The 21,271-nt window shown below is 37.1% G+C and overlaps 1 protein-coding gene across 7 annotated transcripts in view; it reads left to right on the top strand.

The window, feature by feature from the left end:
* GRM8 (glutamate metabotropic receptor 8) overlaps positions 1-21,271 on the top strand; it is an 811,967-nt gene that overhangs the window by 717,065 nt on the left and 73,631 nt on the right. For all 7 annotated transcript variants that reach the window (XM_054692631.1, XM_054692626.1, XM_054692632.1 and 4 more), the window contains one exon: positions 5,299-6,234. In XM_054692631.1, the coding sequence (XP_054548606.1) occupies positions 5,299-6,234 (936 nt within the window). The remainder of the gene's footprint in view (positions 1-5,298; positions 6,235-21,271) is intronic.

Below are 21,271 nucleotides of genomic sequence, written 5' to 3'. Positions count from 1 at the left end.
CCTTCTTCATTCATTCAACACATGTTAATTGATGCCTGTTGGAGATTAGTCACCAAGTTAGAATCTGGGATGCAACTGTTAAATAGACCTGACCCTTACTCATTTTGCTAATTTGTACTTACCAAAGTATGACTCTATAATTACATGGGTCAGAATCACTGGAAGGAGGGTTTCCTTTAAAATTGCCAACTTGGGCCTCGCCGGTGGCGCAGTGGTTGAGCGCTGGTCTGCGAAGCTGCCCGCAGCCTCTGCAGCACCGGTTCGATCCCCGGCCGCCGGTCGAGGGTCCCATATGGCGCGCAGACCTCTCCTGCCGCCCGCTGCTCCCCTCAGCAGTGTACTTCCTCAGTCTGCCTGTTCTGTTCCCCGCTCTGGCTCTGGTGAATTCTCTCACCCTCCTGTGCTTCTGACTGTACCCAGTGCTTGTATAAATAAATAAATCTAAAAAAAAAAAAAGTTTAAAAAAAAAGAAAAAAAAATTGCCAACTTGGGGTTCCTTCCCAGACCAATTCAATTGTAATCTCTATGAACTAGAGTGAGGGATATGTATTTTAAGTAAAATTTATGGGTTATTCTGAGAAATATAACCTAAAAATTGAAAATGTACTTATGTAAAAATAGAAAAATCAAACAAATATATAATTGCATGCTATAAAAATGCCATTAAAGGAGACTAACTGTGACAGTGTCTATTAGGGGAGTAAGAAGGGTTGATGGGTGATGGTCAACAGTTACCCGGGAGTTAGAAAGGGTCAAGATCACACATGGCTGTGGTAAGTGAATGGATATAAAATGGAGTAATAAGTAAAATAATGGCATCTGTTGAAGCACAAAACTATTTAATATTGATGAGTTTGATTTATCTGTTTTTACTTCGTGTCATGTCTTGTCCCAGGACCATTTATTTAAAAGACCGTTCTGTCTCCATTATATTTTCTTGGCATTCTTGTCACATTTCAATTGACTATACATATAGGAGGTCATTTCTGGGATCTCAATTTTATTTCCTTAATTTGTTTATCTTTGTATCAGCATCATGCTGTCCTAATTACTTTAGGATTTTAAAGAGTCTTAACATCAGGAAATGAATCCTACAATATCACTGCTTAGTTTCAGAATTATTTTGTCACTCCTGGGTTGCTTATATTTTCATATGAATTTTAGGGTAAATTTCTGTTTTTTCTTCTGCAAGAAGCCAAATGGGGTTTTATAGGAATTATGTTGAATCTGTAGATCAATGTAGGAATATTGCCACCTTAGTAATATTAAATCTTCTGATCCATGGACATAGGATTTCTTTTCACTAATTTAGGTCTTCTTTGATTTACAAATTATGTATTATATCTTTTAGTGAAAAAAATCTTATACTTGTTTGCTTTATTCTTAAGTATTTTATTTTTGATGTTACTATAAGTTAAATTTTCCTCTTTCATTTACATTTTCTTTCAAGTTAGAGAAGTATTTTCCTTTTTTTTTTTTGTGGGACCCTCGCTGGTGGCCGGGGATTGAACTGGCACTGCAGTGGCCGGGGATTGAACTGGCACTGCAGAGGCTGCGGGCAGCCTCGCAACCCAGCACTCAACCACTGCGCCACCAGGGGAGGCCCTAGAAGTATTTGCATTTTTAGAGATTATATAGATTTGTCTTATCACATGAAAGTCTAGCTTCTATATAGAGATCATCTAACACACATTAGATTTTACAAGACATTAAATCTACTTACCACTTTTAAAAAGAAGAAAATATTTACTCCTTTGTGATCCTTAAAATTGTGCAAGGTACAGATGAAATGGATGAATGCATACATGTTTTACAAAAATATACATAAATTAATTTCTTGGTGAAAATAAAGTCATGTATTTAAATGTACCTTTAACAGGTTTAAAACATACTTGTTTTTTCATTCATTGCATTAAAGAATGTCACTTGTATAGCTTGAATGTATGATTTTGTACATAAAGAAAATTTACAACTATTAAAAAAGTGGTGTTTTCTATTATGTAATAACTTCACTTTTATTTATGAAAACAATTTCTCCATTAGTTCAGTACCCATAAAACTGATCAAGGAAATTTTAATACTTATCCTTTGGAAAGAATATTTACCCTATGAATTGAGGCTTATTTGGTGTGGCATATTTATTTGTTAAAAAGTCTTATTTCCTCCTGGAAAATAAAGTGTATTGAGAATTTGAAAATTTGACATATGGCCAGAAAAGATGACTTTTAAGGTCTCTGACAATCTTGAAGTTTAATATTTCTGAGATTTTTTTGGCTTCATTTTTTACAGTAATGTTATGAGTCTATAAACTGAAAACAAAATGCAACTTTGGTTTTATAATAATTAGCTTTGAAACACAGCCTTCACAAAGAGTATTTTATTATCTTATAAGAGCCCATTAGGGTATAAAATCAATACTTAACCACTCAGTGGGGCATTTCATTTTTCTCAGTATTTTTGAGCGAAGCCACTATATGCTTCCAATTTAATTTTTTTTTTTTTTTTGGTAATGGAATCCTACAAGTAAATAAAAGAACTTTGGTAAAGCATTGAAATTGAACAGAAAATTAGTAGGGTTATGACAGATTGCTTTTCCTTTGTGGTAAACAAGGTAGATCCAATCTCCTTGAGTGTCCTTATAAAACTTGAAGTAACATCTCCTTTTCAATGGCAAATGCTTGTAATTAAACATGTTTGAATTCCCTATTCCACTTTGGGGAGATTTGACAACTCTCTGCAATTATTCAACTTGGGGATTATATTTTCTGCCCTCACTATTCACTGAACATTAAAGAAAGAAAAGTATCTGTAAAAAATAGATCTATTCATCAGAACAATCTCAATCACCTTGTTCCCCCAAAGGTGAAAACCTTCAATGTGATGAAAGCGTACTGCTGACACTACAAACTCTTTAATTGTTTTGGGTTTGTGATAACTCAATAGAGTCTCAATAGATTACTTCACTGATGGTGGCCACAGAATAAGTAAACAATTTGAAATGTGTTCATTTCTATTATATTACAACTATCTCCAAAATTTAGGAGTTTTAAAACAATAGACATTTATTATCTTACTCAGTTTCCATATATCAGAAATTCAGTAGTAGCTTTGCCGGATTGTTGTAACTCAGGGTCTCCCATGAGGTTGGGGGTGAAGTATCAGCTTGGGGTGCAGTCATCTGAAAGATGGAGCGGGGCTAGACAATCCACTTTCAATGTGGCTCTCCCACATGCATGGCGAGTTTTGCATGAGACCCCAGTTTCTCTCCACAAGACTAGTTGGGATTTCACATGACACAGTGGTTTTATCTCTGGAATGAGGAATCCAAGAAAGAAAACCATTCTTTCTGGAATATACCAATGTTTGCATAGACCACTCCTATTCAAAGTAGAAGAGAGCTACATGAACACATGAATTCCAAGATATGAGGCTCTTGAGTGCCATCTTGGAGTCTGAGTACCACAGAGTGGTGATTATCTTTTGCGTTGTTAATAGAGCTGATCTTGGGGAAACAAGTCATAGTCTCCTTATTTCATAACCCCAGTGCTTTCCAGTTGGCCCCTGATATTTCAGTGTTCTGCTGTGGTGCTCTCTGCCTCCTTTCTTCCCTCCTCTTGGATTCAGCAACTATTTGAAGACAAATTGTGTGTCAATTGTCACTATTCATATCTGTAAACAAAATTACTCCCTTCTTGGAATTTACCTTTTATAGTAGCTGCTTTTCATAATAAGTGGTCTCCTATGATCCATAATTTCCAGTTTTGTCCTATTAGCATTCTGCTAAAATTACTGTGTATCTAAAAACGTGATATTCTTATTTATAACACATGTATATTTGGTTCTCTCTTTTCTGACACAACACTCTGTAAAGCCTTGGAATTTTTTGTGAGGACAGCAGGAAGGTAGATTATGTTATGTTAATGGAATGACTTGGAAAGTCCCAGGTAACTTAAAAGTGGGAGGTGGTGATGAGAGAGTTGGAACTTTCATGGAAAATGAAGGGTAAAGGGGTTGAATTAATCTCCTGCAAGGAATGACTTACTCATGCTTATGTAATGAAGTATATATAAATACCCCAAACAGTGAACTCTGGAGAAGTTATGAGTTGGGGATTCTTCAGGGAGAGCATCCCCCTTAGAGCATGAGATTTCCATGCTCTTTCCACATACCTTGCCCTGTGCAGTTAGTCCATCTGTCCTTGAGTTATATTCGTTTGTAAAACCAGTTGTCTAGCAAGTGAAATGTTTCTCTAAGTTCTGTGAGTCACTCTAGAAAATTTATCTAACCTAAAGCAGGGGACTTAGAACATTCTATCTAGAGCAAGTTGATTAGAAGCATATGTAACCTGGACTTTCCACTAGCGAGCAGATAGTATCAGAATTGAGGTGAAATTAGGACACTTAGCCAATGTCCAAAATCTTTTGTAAAATAAACAAATTCATGATAAGTAGTCAAGGATTGACAGAATCCCTTTAAAATAGCATTTTTATTTTAATAGAGGTATGTTGCAATTTAATGCAAATAATAAGGTGGAAATAAAGGACTGGGAAGAAAATACTACGCATAATAGGGGAACTCCCTCATTTGTACCACTTTCACTCTGTGAGGTCACCTGGAAGACCACTTTTGTTAAATGGAAACCATTGCTATCTGACAGTCTCCTTCAGCATGGTCTTTTTAACAATATGGAAATGCAAGATTGGAATAAAGTATATTTTAAGCTTAAACTGAGGCAAAAACATGATTATGAGGAATACTTGAGGAGTGCCAGAGACTAAAGTAGCTCAATTTGCCATTTCCTTTGAAAATTGATTGACACAATCTGATGTGAAATTCTCCACAAATGGTGGAAATACTCTGATCACTGTTTATATATATATATATATATATATATATATATATATATATATATATCCTAAGGCAGTGTTTCAGGAGTTCTGGCATTTATACCTGTGATTAGCTATAAAACTTTCTGTGAAGCTTTGGGCTTTTTTTTTTTTTTTTAAGTCATAAAACTATTTGGTCCAATAAATCTTTCCCCAAATGTCAGATTGGCCAACATTGAGACGCTAAATGGAAAGTAATGACACTCATCAAGCTGATGATGTGAATGATGTATTGGACCCAATCATTGAACATTTTCATAAAGTCAATATCAGGGAAAGAAACTGGGCTTTTATTATGGTAAACTGTAGTTGTCCTGTCAGCATTCAGTGATTTATTGTGAACCTGTGGCTAGGATTAGGATATTATAAATGGGGGAAAAATGGAAGGCTCATTAATTTTTTATACCCACAGGTGGAAGACATGCAGTGGGCTAATAGAGACCACACTCACCCTGCATCTGTCTGCAGCCTGCCTTGCAAACCTGGGGAGAGGAAGAAAACAGTGAAAGGAGTTCCTTGCTGCTGGCACTGTGAGCGCTGTGAAGGCTACAACTATCAAGTCGACGAGCTCTCCTGTGAACTTTGCCCCTTGGATCAGAGACCAAACATCAACCGCACAGGCTGCCAACTTATCCCCATCATCAAGCTGGAGTGGCATTCTCCCTGGGCTGTGGTGCCTGTGTTCATCGCAATACTGGGAATTGTTGCCACCACCTTTGTGATCGTGACCTTTGTCCGCTATAATGACACGCCTATTGTGAGGGCCTCAGGACGGGAGCTTAGTTATGTGCTGCTCACGGGGATTTTTCTCTGTTATTCAATCACCTTTTTAATGATCGCAGCACCAGATACAATCATCTGCTCCTTCCGTCGGATCTTCCTAGGACTTGGCATGTGTTTCAGCTATGCAGCCCTCCTGACCAAAACAAACCGGATCCACCGAATATTTGAGCAAGGGAAGAAATCTGTCACAGCACCCAAGTTTATCAGTCCAGCATCCCAGCTGGTGATAACCTTCAGTCTCATCTCCGTCCAGCTCCTGGGAGTTTGTGTCTGGTTTGTTGTGGATCCTCCCCATATCATCATTGACTATGGCGAACAGCGGACTCTGGATCCAGAGAACGCCAGGGGAGTGCTCAAGTGTGACATTTCTGATCTCTCGCTCATTTGTTCACTGGGGTACAGTATCCTCTTGATGGTCACTTGTACTGTTTATGCCATTAAAACGAGAGGTGTTCCAGAGACTTTCAACGAAGCTAAACCTATTGGATTTACCATGTACACCACCTGCATCATTTGGTTAGCTTTCATTCCCATCTTTTTTGGTACAGCCCAGTCAGCAGAAAAGGTAAGTGACAAGAAATGGCTTTGCCATTTCCTGAATTTGACTTCTTCTAGGGTGCTTCCCCATCTTTCATTTTGGTTCACTTATATTCTTTCAAGATGCTTCAGTTGGTATTATTCATATTTAGAAATACACTCACACACTCTCTCTCTCACACACACACACACACACACACACACACACACACACACTTTCCTCCAGGTCACTATGCTTTGAATATGTGTTGACTCCAGTTGATTTTCCATGAAAAACACTTTAATCCATCTTCTTGGTCAGGTTGAAGATGGACAGAGCTTACATCACTTTCTGGGTCTTTCTTTCTAGCTCTGTTATCTACTAACATAACTTGCTTTTACCATGTTAATTGAACGAGGAAGGGAGAAAGGGCAGATATGTTTCACAGGGGTAAACTTGCCTAAAGATACCCCAATGCATGACAAATGCCTCCTTTTCTGGTCTTCATGTATCTCTGAGCAAAAGCTATTTCTTAATAATTATGGTGGTTTTAGTTATGGAGGCAGAGTTTATAGTAAATTCATAGCAAACAGAAACTGAACTGGCTTAATTCAACCTGAACCATCCTACCAATTCTTTTTAGCCCCAATTCTTGCCTTTCTTTATGTGGAGGGTGATAATAAGGGACTAAAATAGACAGCAATGGGCAAATATATGTAAAACAGTTTATTATGTTTTGGAAGGTGAATGTCAATTGAATCCCATAATAATTTTCTTTGTCACTGATCTCCCATTAACCTTTTCACATAAAACACTATAAATAAAGCGTATCGCTATGTGAAAGGAAGTATGTACTGACCTGGGTGCATGCAGTTGTATATACAGAAAAGCAGAGAGCTAATATTAACCATGGATTCCAAGGTTTTGGGACTGTAATAGAGGCAAGCCAGTTGGCAAAGCAAAAGCAAGTGTTATTTTCTGTAATGGACAGTCCTTCTGTTCTAATGTGCATATGAAAAGTTCTCTTCTCACAGTGAGAACTTAAAGATCATTCCATCTTCCACCATCAGAATTCTTGGCTGAAATCAAACATCCTGGGGGCAATTTCATTCTCTGGGCTTCCACAATCCAAATGAGATTCCTGGAGACTTAAAATCCTGGCTAATTCACAGGATAAAGTACTCAACAAGGGTGAGGAGAGCTTATTAGTATGAGCATTTGCTCCTTACTGGATCAATGTGGCCTTCAACCATGTTCGAAAAATCAAATATGCTTCAGCAAACTTGCCCTGGGTTGCAGACCCGTGACCTTTCATGACTTGTGTGAACTAATGCAAGACCATGAATATTTTATACAGGACCAAGTGCATGGCAGGAAAGTTAAGTAAGACAGTTTGGGTGTTAAACCTAATAACTAGAAGACATTATATTTTGATATATGCAGATGGGAATTTATTAAGTTCAAATTTATACATTTAACTTAGCAAAGAATATGTGAACTGCAAAGTAAATACCTCAAAGTCTATTGGGTCTGTTTTGATGTGGTTATTTGGATAGAATAATATGTTGAGTGAAGTAATATTTTTCAGTCTAAAAATGTCCACACTATCTGAATTATTAATCTTATCAGCCTAAGTGGTACTTGTATTTGTATTTGAACCCAGGACTGCCTTTTTATATACTGTCTTATTTGGAGTGAGCCACAAGTAGTTTATTCTGCTTTCTTGCCAACAGTAAATATTTTACCATATGTAGCCTTCTGAGCTCTGACATTTAACTTCTTGTTCTTTTTCTTTCTCTTCCTTTACATCTTACAAATTGTAGATATTTCTTACTTTTAGTCTAGTACTCACTCAAGGTGTGTACGTAAGGGTATATCAAAAAATACTCTGGGAAGATGATTTATTAAGGCAAGTCTTGTAATACCTCAAGTTTAGAATAAATAAACTCATGGTCCTACATCAAGTTATTGGAAAGCGTCATTGCTGTTCCAACATATATGCCATTGATATGATTTTTAAGATAATCAAAAAAATAACAAGTGTTCATCAGCATGAGAACTCTGCAGAATCACAGCTGCCCCCTGAGGGCAGTGATGGAGATGGTAAGAGTTTCAGGATGAGAAGGACACATGAATATGTCAGTATGTAGAGGCTGCCCAGTGCCCCTGGGTCCATAGGAGCTGTGTAGCCATCCAAAAACTTGGAGTTTAGGATATATTTATGGGTGTGACTATAGCTACACCTATAGAGATAGGACAGAATGTGGCTAGACAAGATTCCTGTTTCTTTTCTAGCTTTGTGGTGTCAAAATCAAATACATTGAAAGATGAATTGTAAAAATGGTTGATTGGACCTAATTTTGTATCCATGGTATAATCTAATGTAGAAAAGACTGAAGGAATCCAAAAGAAATGCCGACTCTGGGAATTTTAGATTATTATAAAATCCTCAAATTCTTTAGATAGTTTCAAAGTTAGTGAATTTAGATCAACACTAGATCAAGAACTGTTATAAGTACTTAAGATTTTGCTCCTAAGCTGCTTTATATAACACACTTATGTGTCATCTGAACACACCACATTACCATTTGCTACCAGTTATTCTCTGTCAAAGTATCTTTTATTATCCAAAACAACATACAAAATGCTTGATAATGTTTATTTTCTCACATTGCTAAAGTTACTGATGCAGACATTAAAAGTGAATAAAATCTCTAAAAAAAGGTCCTAAGTTTTATCGACACTGGGGGACCAAAGGGCTGATCACTCATCCTTCCTCATTTATAATGCTCGGTCAATTAGCCCCATGTTATCAACTTGAAGTCTTTGCAGCAGCCTGGCAGCACACAAATCCATTAATTCAGCAGATCCTTATTGAGCACTGTGTCCAGCATCGTGCTAATTATTGAGCCCATGTCATTCTGCTTCCTCAGAAGGCTCAGTTTGGCTCTCAGCCGATGCCTGCCTGACGCCTGCCAGCAGCAGCAAGGTGCCAGGCTCAAGGGCAGGAGATCAGACTCAAGGACAGGGAAGATGTTGAGGAGTCAGATCTGAGATGAGAAAGCAAAGCACAGAACTGTGCCTTCTATAACTGTACAACACTGACATAGAATTTATAAGATAGAAGACAGAGGAAGAGCAAAATTTCTTCCAGAATGCACTTAATTATGCTTCTTAGAGTCATGTCTACAAAAGAAAACTCATCTAACCACAGAGGTCTCTGAAATTACAAAAGAAATAGAAATAAAATATAATATTAGTTGAATAATCTGGATGGATGTTTCGGAAACCCTCTGAGTAAAATCAAGTTATAAAGGGACATTTGAAGCATTCATGAAGACAGATAGCTCTCTAAAATCTATATTCATTCAATGACAAAACACCATTTAATTTTTCTACATTGCTTTTATTTGCAGATTTCGAAATCAAGATGAATCATGTTTTTCTCCAATAGATTTTAATGACATTATTTATTAGCTTTGTATCTACTGCTGCATGCTACTAAATCATAGTCTAAATGTACTTTTTCTTTTCCTATAGTAAAGTGGTGTGGACATGCCAAGGCATAGACATGGACTAATCCAGACTCTCTTAATTGTGTTGAAAAGACAAAGAAATTAAACATAATTAATGTAATTGGAGTAGAATCCTCAGCGATGGTTAGGGGCTGCTAGGATGGCAGAAATCTCTTAAATCCCTGCTTTACCATCTCTAATTGGGCTCATATAACCAAATAATCAGACAAGGGTTATGACATTGCCAAGCTCCAGAGAGCACAGTGCTTCAAAGTAGTCGATGAAAACAAAACACCCTCAAAACAGAAAAAACAAGCTCAAAAATGTCAAAATGTTCAATGTCCAAAACCAGCCTTTCTTTGTTCTCTGGGTCTGTAGAGCAACATGTAGCTAGTAGGTCCATAAACCCAGGAGTCATCTTAAACCACTCTACTTTCACCTATATTCTTCACCTCTCCTGTTCAAATACCACCATTTTTCATGCTGTGGATGGCAAACATTATCTCTCTGATGTATATCTAAATAAATACATCTCCTAACATAGAGCTTTTCATATAGTAGCTGTTCAATAATAGTTCAAAATAATAGAATGAGTGAATGGAGTGTCTTGTACAAGAATGATAAAATATAATCATATAGTTGCTTACTTATAATTTAAACTGAACTATGACATAATGGACAATGTGTATGTGTTTTATTTTTAATCCCCATCGCAACAGCTTTTTTATTTCTAAAAAACAAGTTTTCCCATTTAAATGATAGACTATAAACATTTGTTTTAAAAATTTTTTTTGAAGATTTATTCTTATTTATTTATACAAGCACTGGGTACAGTCAGAAGTGCGGGAGGGTGAGAAAATTCACCAGAGCCAGAGGGGGGAGCAGAGCAGGCAGAAGGACCCAAGTACACTGCTGAGGGGAGCAGCGGGTGGCAGGAGAGGTCTGCGCGCCATGTGGGACCCTCCTCCAGTGGCCGGAAAGCAGCCGGGGATCGAACTGGCGCTGCAGAGGCTACGGGCAGCTTCGCAGCCCAGCGCTCAACCACTGCACCACTGGGAAGGCCCTTAAAATTTTTGTTTCTATCACTTATTCTACTAAACATTTCAGGGAAAATAAAAAAAAAAGAATTGTTATAGTCATCCTTAGTTCTAAAATATACAGAGTGAAGGGAAATTAATGTGAGTATCAAAATACTTCTGCCATGCAATCCCCCCTCTCTTTACTATTTATATCTGCCTATTTAAGGGCTGAGGATATAGGGGTGCAGAGGAGAATGGATGGACCAAAGTAGAGTATGAACTCTAGAGGATGAGGATTTGGGTTCAAATCCTGACTGTTAAACTTGCTGAAAAAACATAGGAAAGTGGCTAATGTTGTGTAGAGAGTAATATATTCTCCCAGAGATTGCAAACTCAGTTATAAAACAATGCCAAGCAGTCACCTGCCATCTGTGTGCTCAGCCCTCTGCTCAAAATAGAGCTGACTTGAGTTCATATCACCTAGGGAAGGGCAGAAAATGATTGACTGCAAAAAAAAAAAAAAGAACTTCTGTCTCGTTGGGGGTTTTGTATTAATAACGACCTCATGGACATTTTCCTGAGCGCACGTGATGAGTCATGAGATGTGTTTACATAAAGTAATCAGGTGGTAGCTGTCATTACTATTCAACTGTATTTCACCAGGGCGTGGCCCTTAATTGCTTTTCTACCATTATTTCCTCAGCACCTAGAATAAAACTGGGTCCAGAATAGGTTTTCAAAAATTAATATTTGTTTAGTGATTGAATACATTCAGATTTATCCAGGCTATTGCCTTAATTTTTCCAGCCATCTAGACCACGTCTGTGAAGCACCCCAAATGGAAGTGTTTTCTCAAACATAGAGGCTTGCCTGAGGGGGTAGATCATACAGGTTATCGAAATTAAAGAGACAAGAATCTGTAGGACTAGAAGAAAGAAAAGAGATAGTAGCACCTGAGGCAATATGTAACTGCCTTATGCATTTAGCAGAAAACACTAGAAAAAAGCCAAGAGTCATCAGAAAGCAGTTACTGAAATATTTATGTTAAAATTTGAAAAGTGAATAACTCTAACAAAAGTTGTGTGAGGTATATCTGTAAACAGTACCACAATTTCTGCTTTAAAGAAGAGCCGAGATGAGAAATGGACAGCCTGAGAAACAAAAATGTCGATATAACCTTGACAATAATGGAAGAAATTTTCAGAGTAGAAAAGATAAGCAGTAGTTCTCCAACCATACCTGTCTTTAATATTTCTCCATTTCCTTAAAAAAGAGGGAAGTAGAAACGATGATCAGTATTCATCTTGTGTGTGGCTAGTTGTTGTGAATTGTATAGCATCTTCTTTCCTGGCCAACTTACAGGCATTTGAAGTCAAAGAGTTCACAGCATACCAAGTTGAAGAATGATTTCAGGTCTTGTGGTAGATTGTGTCCTAGGCACGATCTTGCCAGACTGTTGCAATCAGCTCAGCAAGGTGGGGGCGGGGGGGCAAACAAATAAAGAAGGAAAAAGAACAAACCACTGGAAAAGGAAACATTTCTATGATCTCATTTATGCACTCAGTTAAAATGATATGCTTGTGAAGATAAAAAAAGAAAACAATGAACTAAGATTCAAGGGCACCGTGTAGGCAAGCAAGCCTGTTTAGTAGCTATCCCAGGGAATTCTGGAATTCTGCCTTAGACAGGTTTATTTGACTATTTTGTGTGTGCTCCATATGACTACTGCAGAAAATGACCAACTTTTACACATTTAAGCAGTTCTTTTGGGGGATACCCATCTTCTTTGACAACCCAAAGAAATATTTGCTCAGTAAACCTGCCTTGATTCCATGATCCTACTTAGCTATTCCATGATCCCAATAGCTCTGAGGGAGCTGTTGGGCCGATGGTGGTATATAGCCATCCATATTTTTTTCTCCATTGAAATTGAGTTTACTAGGGGTTTGAATTTTTTATGCCCCAAACACAGTAATTTCAATTAGACAATCAGAGAGTCAACCTGGGAATTCAGGTCCAGAGCTAACAATTGTTTAGCTTTCCTAATATGATTAAAGATACTAGATACTAGATTCAACCAAAAAAAAAAAAAAAAAAGGTGAGCATTTTCAGAATCAGAGAGACCATAACTTTATTTTGTAGCATTCAGGAGAATGACATACAAATAGACTTATACTTTTTCTGTATAGACAGAACTTTAACAACACTACAGACCATTGATAGTACAGAATGCAATGACTAATTAGCTTATGTAACTTCAAATTGCATTTTCCATGATTCAGTAGATACTTATATCTCATCGAGCACACAGGGTGCCAGGAAGAGCAGATTGCAAGCAAATAGTTCCTTTTGGCTCTAACCATATATACATTTTTATGCTGGGACATTAAAAAGAAATCTCAAAATGTGGTATCACATGGGTGAGTACACCCACCCCAATGTGTAGAACACTAACCAAATATTAGTATAAATTCCAGGCTATTTAAAAGAAATGCAAAGCAGATATATTTACATCCTTAAGAGCAATATAAAAAAAGAAATAGTCTGGCATATGGTTGAAGAATGACAATTGTTAGAGTTGATAGGGTCACATATCTTAGTGTTCCCTGATGTAGAGAAAATTCTAGCTTTTAGATCGGACAAAAAGAATACTATCAAGCAATGAAAATCAGACTTCCTACGCCTCCTGGATTCTCGAAGGCAATGAGCAAAGACTTTTCTGGAGGAAGAGTATTTTAAACTTGCAGTTGTTAAGCCAGCCAAACTATCAATCAGTGTGATTCTAAAAATGTATGTGGCTCAGAAATTTTGGTGCCTACATATCTTATGTATGAATAATTCTAGGTTATTCCAATAAAATACAAAAAGCATATCTGATATGAGATGAATAATAGTGGCAATTGCATATGACCTAGAAGAATTGAAGAAATTTTGAAAGAACCATAAAAGGTATGGTAGACCCTAGTGTGAGTATAATCATGCCACTTTGATGAAACTGAAGGGAAGAGTCTTGAGTAGCTATATAAGAAATTGATTTTTTTCTAATTGTCCCATTAGAAGGTCTCTAGAGACAGAAATATGCATTTATCTATTAAAGTGACTGCAAATATTATAACTCCTATTAAATTAAAAAAAAAGTTCTGTAACTTTAGAAAAGTGGGAGGTGTCTGTGGAGAGATAATAGAAGGATTGTACAGGCACATTTTATCTTGAGTAGTCAACAGATACTTTCTAAAACTGGTATCCCAAGAGATGGAAGGGCATCATTTATACAACAGTATAAATGTAACAAACCTGTAAAACCTATGAATTCTATAGAATAGCATCAGGATATGGATGATGGAGGGTTTTAATTTTATTTGATAAATAATTAGATTTTATTTTAACTAATAAATTTATATCATAAAAATAGAAATTACCAAATAGAGATGGATTTAAGTAAGGTCTCCAGAAAAGAACTTTCCTAAGACAATATGAATATGAATAGGGACTAACATTCTTTTCCCTAATACCATATTAGAAACTCTGATTGTGTAATATGCATATTGAGAAAACCTTTTAGATGCTGAAATGTGTGAATAATTTTGAACTTTTAAAATAACTCAAAATCTTTGATCATCTCAAACTAGTTGTGAGTTTCTTCTTTTAGGTTAATGCAACCAATAAACAATATTTTTTAATGACTACAATGTAAATATCAGTTTACATCTGTAATTGCTTTTGATCAAAAATAGTTGCTATATGCAAGAACCTCTTCTTGGTGTTTAGGAAGATGCAAAGGTGATAGTATGTTTGATCTAAAGTTGTTTTGGGTCAAGTAGGAGGAAAAGCAAACACAATGGCTGGAGCAGAGCAAGTGATGGAAGTTTCGGTAGCTGACATGAGATTGGGGGTGAGGGGTGACTCAAGAAGCAAAGTAGAATGTCCTTTGGAGAGATCTAGAAAATCTCTGTAGAGCATGTGGGAACTGAATAGGTCCTTAAGGGTGGAAGTAACAGAGGAAAGGGGGCTTTCTCAAGACATTTTTGTAAAACCCGTGACTGGAAAACTCTTCCTAGTTTTAGCAAACTCACTAGGAAAGCTGGCTGACCATATGTCCTGATTTGCCTTGTTGTGAATAGCACGCCTTTACTCTGAAAAAAGCACTTTTTACTTTTTAGTTTGGGCAATAAATTATATGGCTACTCACAAAATAAGGTTAGCTAGACATTTGGCAGCCATTTTGAGGTGGGATGCTTGCCAAGCCTGTACTGCCCTTGCTTGGGAGTTGAGTATATTTGAATCTTTCCAAACAGGGATGTATTCTCAATACAATTACATTTGGTGAGATTTCTCTGTCAGTGGTGAGTCAGATGAATCGTAGTGTGCAAGGATAAGAAAAAAGGCAATAACAAGGCTACTGAGGAAGCCTAGGCAAGAAATATTGGGGGCTTGACATATAGCAATGAAAGTGGAAAGAAGAGACTCGCTTCCAATTGAATTGGGAACGGGAAGATAGAGTGGGAGGTGAGGTGCTTGCAGTGTGTGTAGTTTGTAGCTGTTTGTGTGATTCTGAAACTTCTCTGTGGCTGCCAGGACTCTATCTAATCAAACTTTAAGAAACAACCTATAGCTTTCTCTCAGGTCTGGGTTATAGGAGAAAATGCAATTCTTTTTAATTGCTGATGGCTGCATCTAGCCAAGTATGGGGAAGGATATTTGAGTTCAAAATAGTGAGGTTGGGTAAAAATAGCTTAGGTAAGTATACAAGGAGAAGAATATCTTGTGGTCTATGATTTTTATTAGACAAATCTGCTAAATCTTCAAATGAATATTGTTGCAATAAAAATGCAAACTCTAAAAGTCAAATCATTTTTAAATGAGGATGAATCTAATTTCAATACATAATCGCCATTTGAACATTACAGGATTTTATATTGAATAAGCTTGGGTAAATTTTAGGATAATCTTGATTTTGTATGCTCATCATTGCATTGACCTAATTCATTCAATATTTTTTTTTCCTATGTATCTTATTTTTGTGCAACTTTGGGCACCTCTCATATAAAATCTAAATAAATCAAATTTCAATTACATTGTTGTTTCATTTTAAGAGCACTTCTAAAAGGATACATATTGAATCAGGAGGTATTCTACAAGTTCTGCATTTGGGCAGTGTTCTGAATTCTCTTAAAAGGAAGCAACTTTGGACCAATCAAAACCTACACTACTAATTGTAAGTTTTGTTTCTTTGAAAGGATGACTTAAGGTTATTCTAATTTAGCAACAACAAGAAACTTTTTAGTTCAAAAATTGCAATCAGTTGAATGTTTTCTTTGGAATTTTAGACTCACTGGGTTATTTGTGCAGTCAAGTGTATCTCCAGAAAAATACCAAGGACTGTAATTTTTTATGCTGTCTGTTGATCCAAAGCCTGTAGAATCCCAATTCCATATATGACCTTTGTGAGTGCATACACACACATTTCACACACACATATACATAAGAGCTTCTAGAGAAAAATTTCATGTTCTCAGCCAAGATTAAATGTCATATGTTTTCTCTAAAATCCTCAGCTGTTTTCTCTAAAATCCTCATCCACACAAATTGAATTGAATTGAAAATAGTATTAGTAGATTGTGAGCCTGTCATAAAACCACAAATTGTTTACATCAGCAGGCAGCTTATCACTGTAACTCTGCCCTTTCTTCCACAAAAGACTTTCCCCATGCTAAAATGTCCAATCAAACTGCAATTGATTGAACATTTGGGTATATTGCCTACCTATTGTTAAGAACTGACAATGACAAGCATGAAATAATTACATTTGGAATTTAAAAAAATATGTGTCAAAGGTAGCGAGAAAAATAACGAGTAGAGCAGTCCATGCCATAGAATTATAAAAGTACATGTCTCCAAAGCAGGCCCTCAAATTACTTATTTTTGCCTTCCTTAATATTTCATAGTATATTTTATAGTGAATGTTTTTGTGACTGTTAATGATACCCTCCCCCTGTTTCATATTTCCCCTCCCCTGGGTAGCCATATTGCCCTGAATCACTCTTTGTTCTTCTGTGGACTTGATCTCATTTTCCTTCTGTTCAACATGCCCCTAATTGTGACCTTTCTTCCAGGCACCATTTCCTTGAAGTGCCCTCATCATGCACAAGGCTTCTGCTAGAAAAGCTGCCCTCATGCTTTTCAAATTACTTTCTTAGTACCCACTCTTGCATATGTACAAAAATGTGAAATTAAATAAGCCAAAACCAAACATCTGAAAGAAATCTAAAATTTCACCCAAACTGCGAAATGAAGATATCGGAAACCAAAATTAATCATATTTGAAATAGTCAATACTAAATATGCCCCAAACCAAGCTGAGCTCTTTATGTAGAAATGATCTCCTTGCATCTCTAAGAGATGATTTGTACAGCTGCAGGGATGCTAAGTAAAGGATGTTTGCATTCATATTGCTAGTATGGTGTACTGGGACTGGGACGGAACCTATTCTATTGTCCATAGACCTCATGCTTTCCTGATATTTTCTACTTCTCCATTATGTTTGATCTTTATCTTGATTCCTTCATTCTATCAACATTACTTGCTTGACAGAGGTTCAAACTTGAGAGTTAACACAGACTTCCTCTTCTCTCTCCTTCCATTTGTATTCCATCAACAAAATGTGCTATTCATTTGAAACATCTAAGGCCATCTTTACTTCCCATTTCCAAGGTCAAATCCCTAGTCAAAGTCTAAGCTTCTGTGGAAATAGGAGAGCTGAGCTCCTGGACTCTTTCTTCCTGAGTGACTTCCAGAATGTGGAATAAATTATTCGATACACTTCTTCCATTTTGTCACTTTTTATACTTAATCAGCCTTTATGTAACAACTTCATTCTGCTTAGTGTTGACAACGTTTATAGATAAACTAAATATGGACTTCATTCATGGGGTTTGAGTTCTAGTAAAGGAGGCTGCTTTTAAACTGGTAAATATAGAATGATTAATTAATAAAATTATAAATCTTATCAAATATGCTATGGAGGGGGCTTCCCTGGTGGTACAGTGGTTGAGCGCTGGGCTGTGAAGCTGCCCGCAGCCTCTGAAGCCTCAGTTCGATACCAGGCTGCCAGGCGAGGGTCCCGCATTGTGCGCAGACCTCTCCTGCTGCGCCTGCTGCTCCCCTCAGCAATGTACTTTGGTCCTTCTGCCTGTTCTGCTCCCCATTCTGGCTCTGGGGAATTCTCTCACCCTCCCACGCTTCTGACTGTACCCAGTGCTTATATAAATAAATAAATAAATAAATAAATAAATAAATAAATAAATCTTTAAAAAAAAAGGTAATTTAAAAAAAAAACAAATATGCTATGAAGTGTTCTTAAGCTAAAATTATTTCCTATTGGCCATTATTAAAATTGTTTTGTGTAGCGGAATTAGCTGAAACCTGAACTTCTACTACAACCATTCATTAAAACAAACCCATTTTTTTTTTTTTTACCAAATCAACCAACCCATGAATCTTTTCTCACTTAGAAAAACATTACAAATTCCTGATAGCTATTTTATCTGGATGTCTATTACTTTACATTTTCAGATTTGAGTCTTGTATTGTTCTTGGGGATTGGTACATCTCTTCATCTATCATTGTAGCCTTATTTAGAAACTCTTCAGAAAGAGATAATAATCATAATTCTTTGTGTTCTTCCTGACTCTCATTTTTTGCTAACTTCACAATGCCTGTCAAAGTACATTGCAAATAGTTTTCAGCAGAAATGTTTTTGTTGAATTGGAACACATAAGCGGTAAACGTTTTCAAGCCAATTCTGAGTCCACGTGTGCCTGAAAGTGAGTTAGACATAATTGGGAAAAGTTTTTGGACAGAATGATTCTTGTCTCATTGACATCTCTGTGTCCTTGATAAACAAGTTAGATGAATTTTCAGAATCTCAGCCTCCTCTACTGTAGAATGAGAGCTTGACTGGGTAGCCTCTATTTCAACCTTATTTGGAATCTTAGAGCGTAGGAAATGTCACTGCCCTGAGGATGCTTGATTTACTCATAGTTTTTCTAAGCCCCTGTGTGATTTTAAGATCCTCTTATGTCAGAGAAAGTGACCAGTTACTTAGGAAATAAGTGGTCAACTACTCAGCAGCATGACATGATTTTTAAGCAGATGCACATGAAGATTATTATGCATATGTGAAGGATGCAAACGAATGCACAAAGCATTTTAGAAGATAAATATACTAGAGGCAGCCATCGGTCTCATAAACCTTAATCAAGTGCATTCCCATCAGCATAGCATGATATAAACATATGATCCAGAGTCTGAATTACTTTTCCAAAAAGCCCTGTGGGGTATAGACTCATGCCATATGTTTCTTTCAGTTTTACTGAAATATCTGAAGCAAGAAAATGAAACAGGCACTCAGTGCTCAATGCTCCCCATTAATTGCTATTTTATTTTTTGCTCTCTGGCTGGGAAAACAAACAAAAGAGGTGAGTTATAAGGTATAGCTGATAGCAAGAGATCTCCTAGTTCATCGGGTTTTGGTAGTTGAGCATTACCTAGCTTTTTTGGGGTAACTTTCTTCATTCACTGCCTCTTGTTTATCATTCAAATTATTTTCCCCTGCTAGATATACGTGAGCTGCTGCCTGGAACACTTTGATGTAGCCCCAGAGAAGATAACATATAAAGGGATCTCTTGTTAGAGATTGATTTTGATTTCACCTCACATTAGTGAGTTTCTTATCCACATCTACCACATTTTCCTTGTACTTTCAGTTAATGCAGACTTGTAAATCGCTCCGTCACAATGCCTTAGGAAGAGAGAAGAAAATTATGTCCACCAAGCAGCACTCTCATGGCAAATTATAGTGGTGGAAGCAAGACCAGTTAAAATTCCTTGTATCCATTTGAATTTTTCTTTTTCCCTTAATATCACTAATCCTATGGACCCAGGGAGAAAGTTGGTGCTTTAAAAAAAAAAAAAAAAAAGATTTATTTATTTATTTATTTATAAAAGCACTGGGTACAGTCAGAAGCGCAGGAGGGTGAGAGGATTCACCAGAGACAGAGCAGGGAACAGAATGGGCAGACTGACGAAATACACTGCTGAGGGGAGCAGCGGGTGCAGGAGAGGTCTGTGCGCCATGTGGGACCCTCGCCGGTGGCTGGGGATCGAACCGGCGTTGCAGAGGCTGAGCTGCCCAGTGCTCAACTGCTGCGCCACCAGGGGAGGCCCAGAAAGTTGGTGCTTTAAAGTTCTTTTGGAAAATTTGAGAAAAGTTATTTTCTGTTAATTCTGAAAAAGAAATTCAGGATAGTATAAAATTTAATTCAAGTCCAGAAAACATATAGGTGACAAGAGAAAAGATGGCAAGTGTTCTCTTCCTGTTGGTGTAGAACCTTATAATAGATAAATAATAAAATACATATGTAGCACTAATATATATATATATAAGTTGTATGGATGTTAAAATATATATGTATATATAAATTCTAATATTTACATATAATGCTAAAGTATTTCCCTCAAATTTGAAATCTCCAAAAGTAATGTTTTTTTTCTCTAGACTCTTATTTCCCAAAACTTTTATAAAAGTGCTGTGTAGATATATTATATGTAATTATTCTGAAAAACAAAGTGCTGGAGGCCCGCTCCAGCAGAATGTCATGTCAGGGGTCCCCGAAAGGAGAGGACGGCGTTGGCAAAAACTTGGGGGGCTGAGGAGAAGTGGAGTGAGGCACACACAGATACTCTTGGTGCAAGTCTTTCCTACTGAGGGTCTCAGCAGGCCTTTATTTATACATCAGAAATTCTTTATGTGATCTTACATCATGCAATCATGTGATTTCACTTTTACATTGTTTCAGAACTTATTTTTGATTATCAATCAGTGCCCAGCCCTTTCTTAATTTTCCCAGTATATGATTAACTTTGTTGCTTGGTTATATTAACTTGCTTACATATTTTCCTAGGTGATGTATGTTATTCAGAAAATAGAAACAGGTGCTACACACAACGTGATTCAAGCAGTCAAGCTAGGTAACTAAAACAAGGCTAAGCGGGCATTGTAAAATCGAGGGCAGCTTTCTATTTCCTATATAGAATAGGGGGTCCCTGTGTCATGGGCACAACATGTGGTGTGTTTTTCTCGGACCCCTTTGCCTCCCGGGGCATCTCAAGGGCTTTCTCTTGTAGGGGGGCTTTTGCCGAGCTCGATTCCAGATTCTAAGAGGTCTATCAAGCGTGGCTTGCTAGAGAACTCAGTGTTACTCAAAGTAACAGAATTATAAATTGAGGGAAGAGTTGTCGGGAGCCATTTCATGTTAGAAAGTGCTTTTCTCAAACTACTGAAGTGTGCATTACTGGCACTAATGCCAACATTCCTTGTGTTATTTTGAAGCTTATAGAAAATTTCCATAGTTTCAGTAACTGCCACAAACAAATGAAAGGAAGTAGCAGGAGCCAGCTATGGAGCTTTCTGACTTTTCAGAAATTTCCCCCATGCCCGGGCCTTGTCAGACAGCATGGGCAGCATGGCCCGTGCCAACAAAGGCCAACACA

This window comes from Talpa occidentalis, unplaced genomic scaffold, assembly GCF_014898055.3.
Source record: "Talpa occidentalis isolate TD23 unplaced genomic scaffold, MPIMG_talOcc4v2.1, whole genome shotgun sequence".
NCBI classification, from domain to species: Eukaryota; Metazoa; Chordata; class Mammalia; order Eulipotyphla; family Talpidae; genus Talpa; species Talpa occidentalis.
Note: the sequence above shows the minus strand (reverse complement) of the source record. Positions and strands in the feature narration are given on the sequence as shown.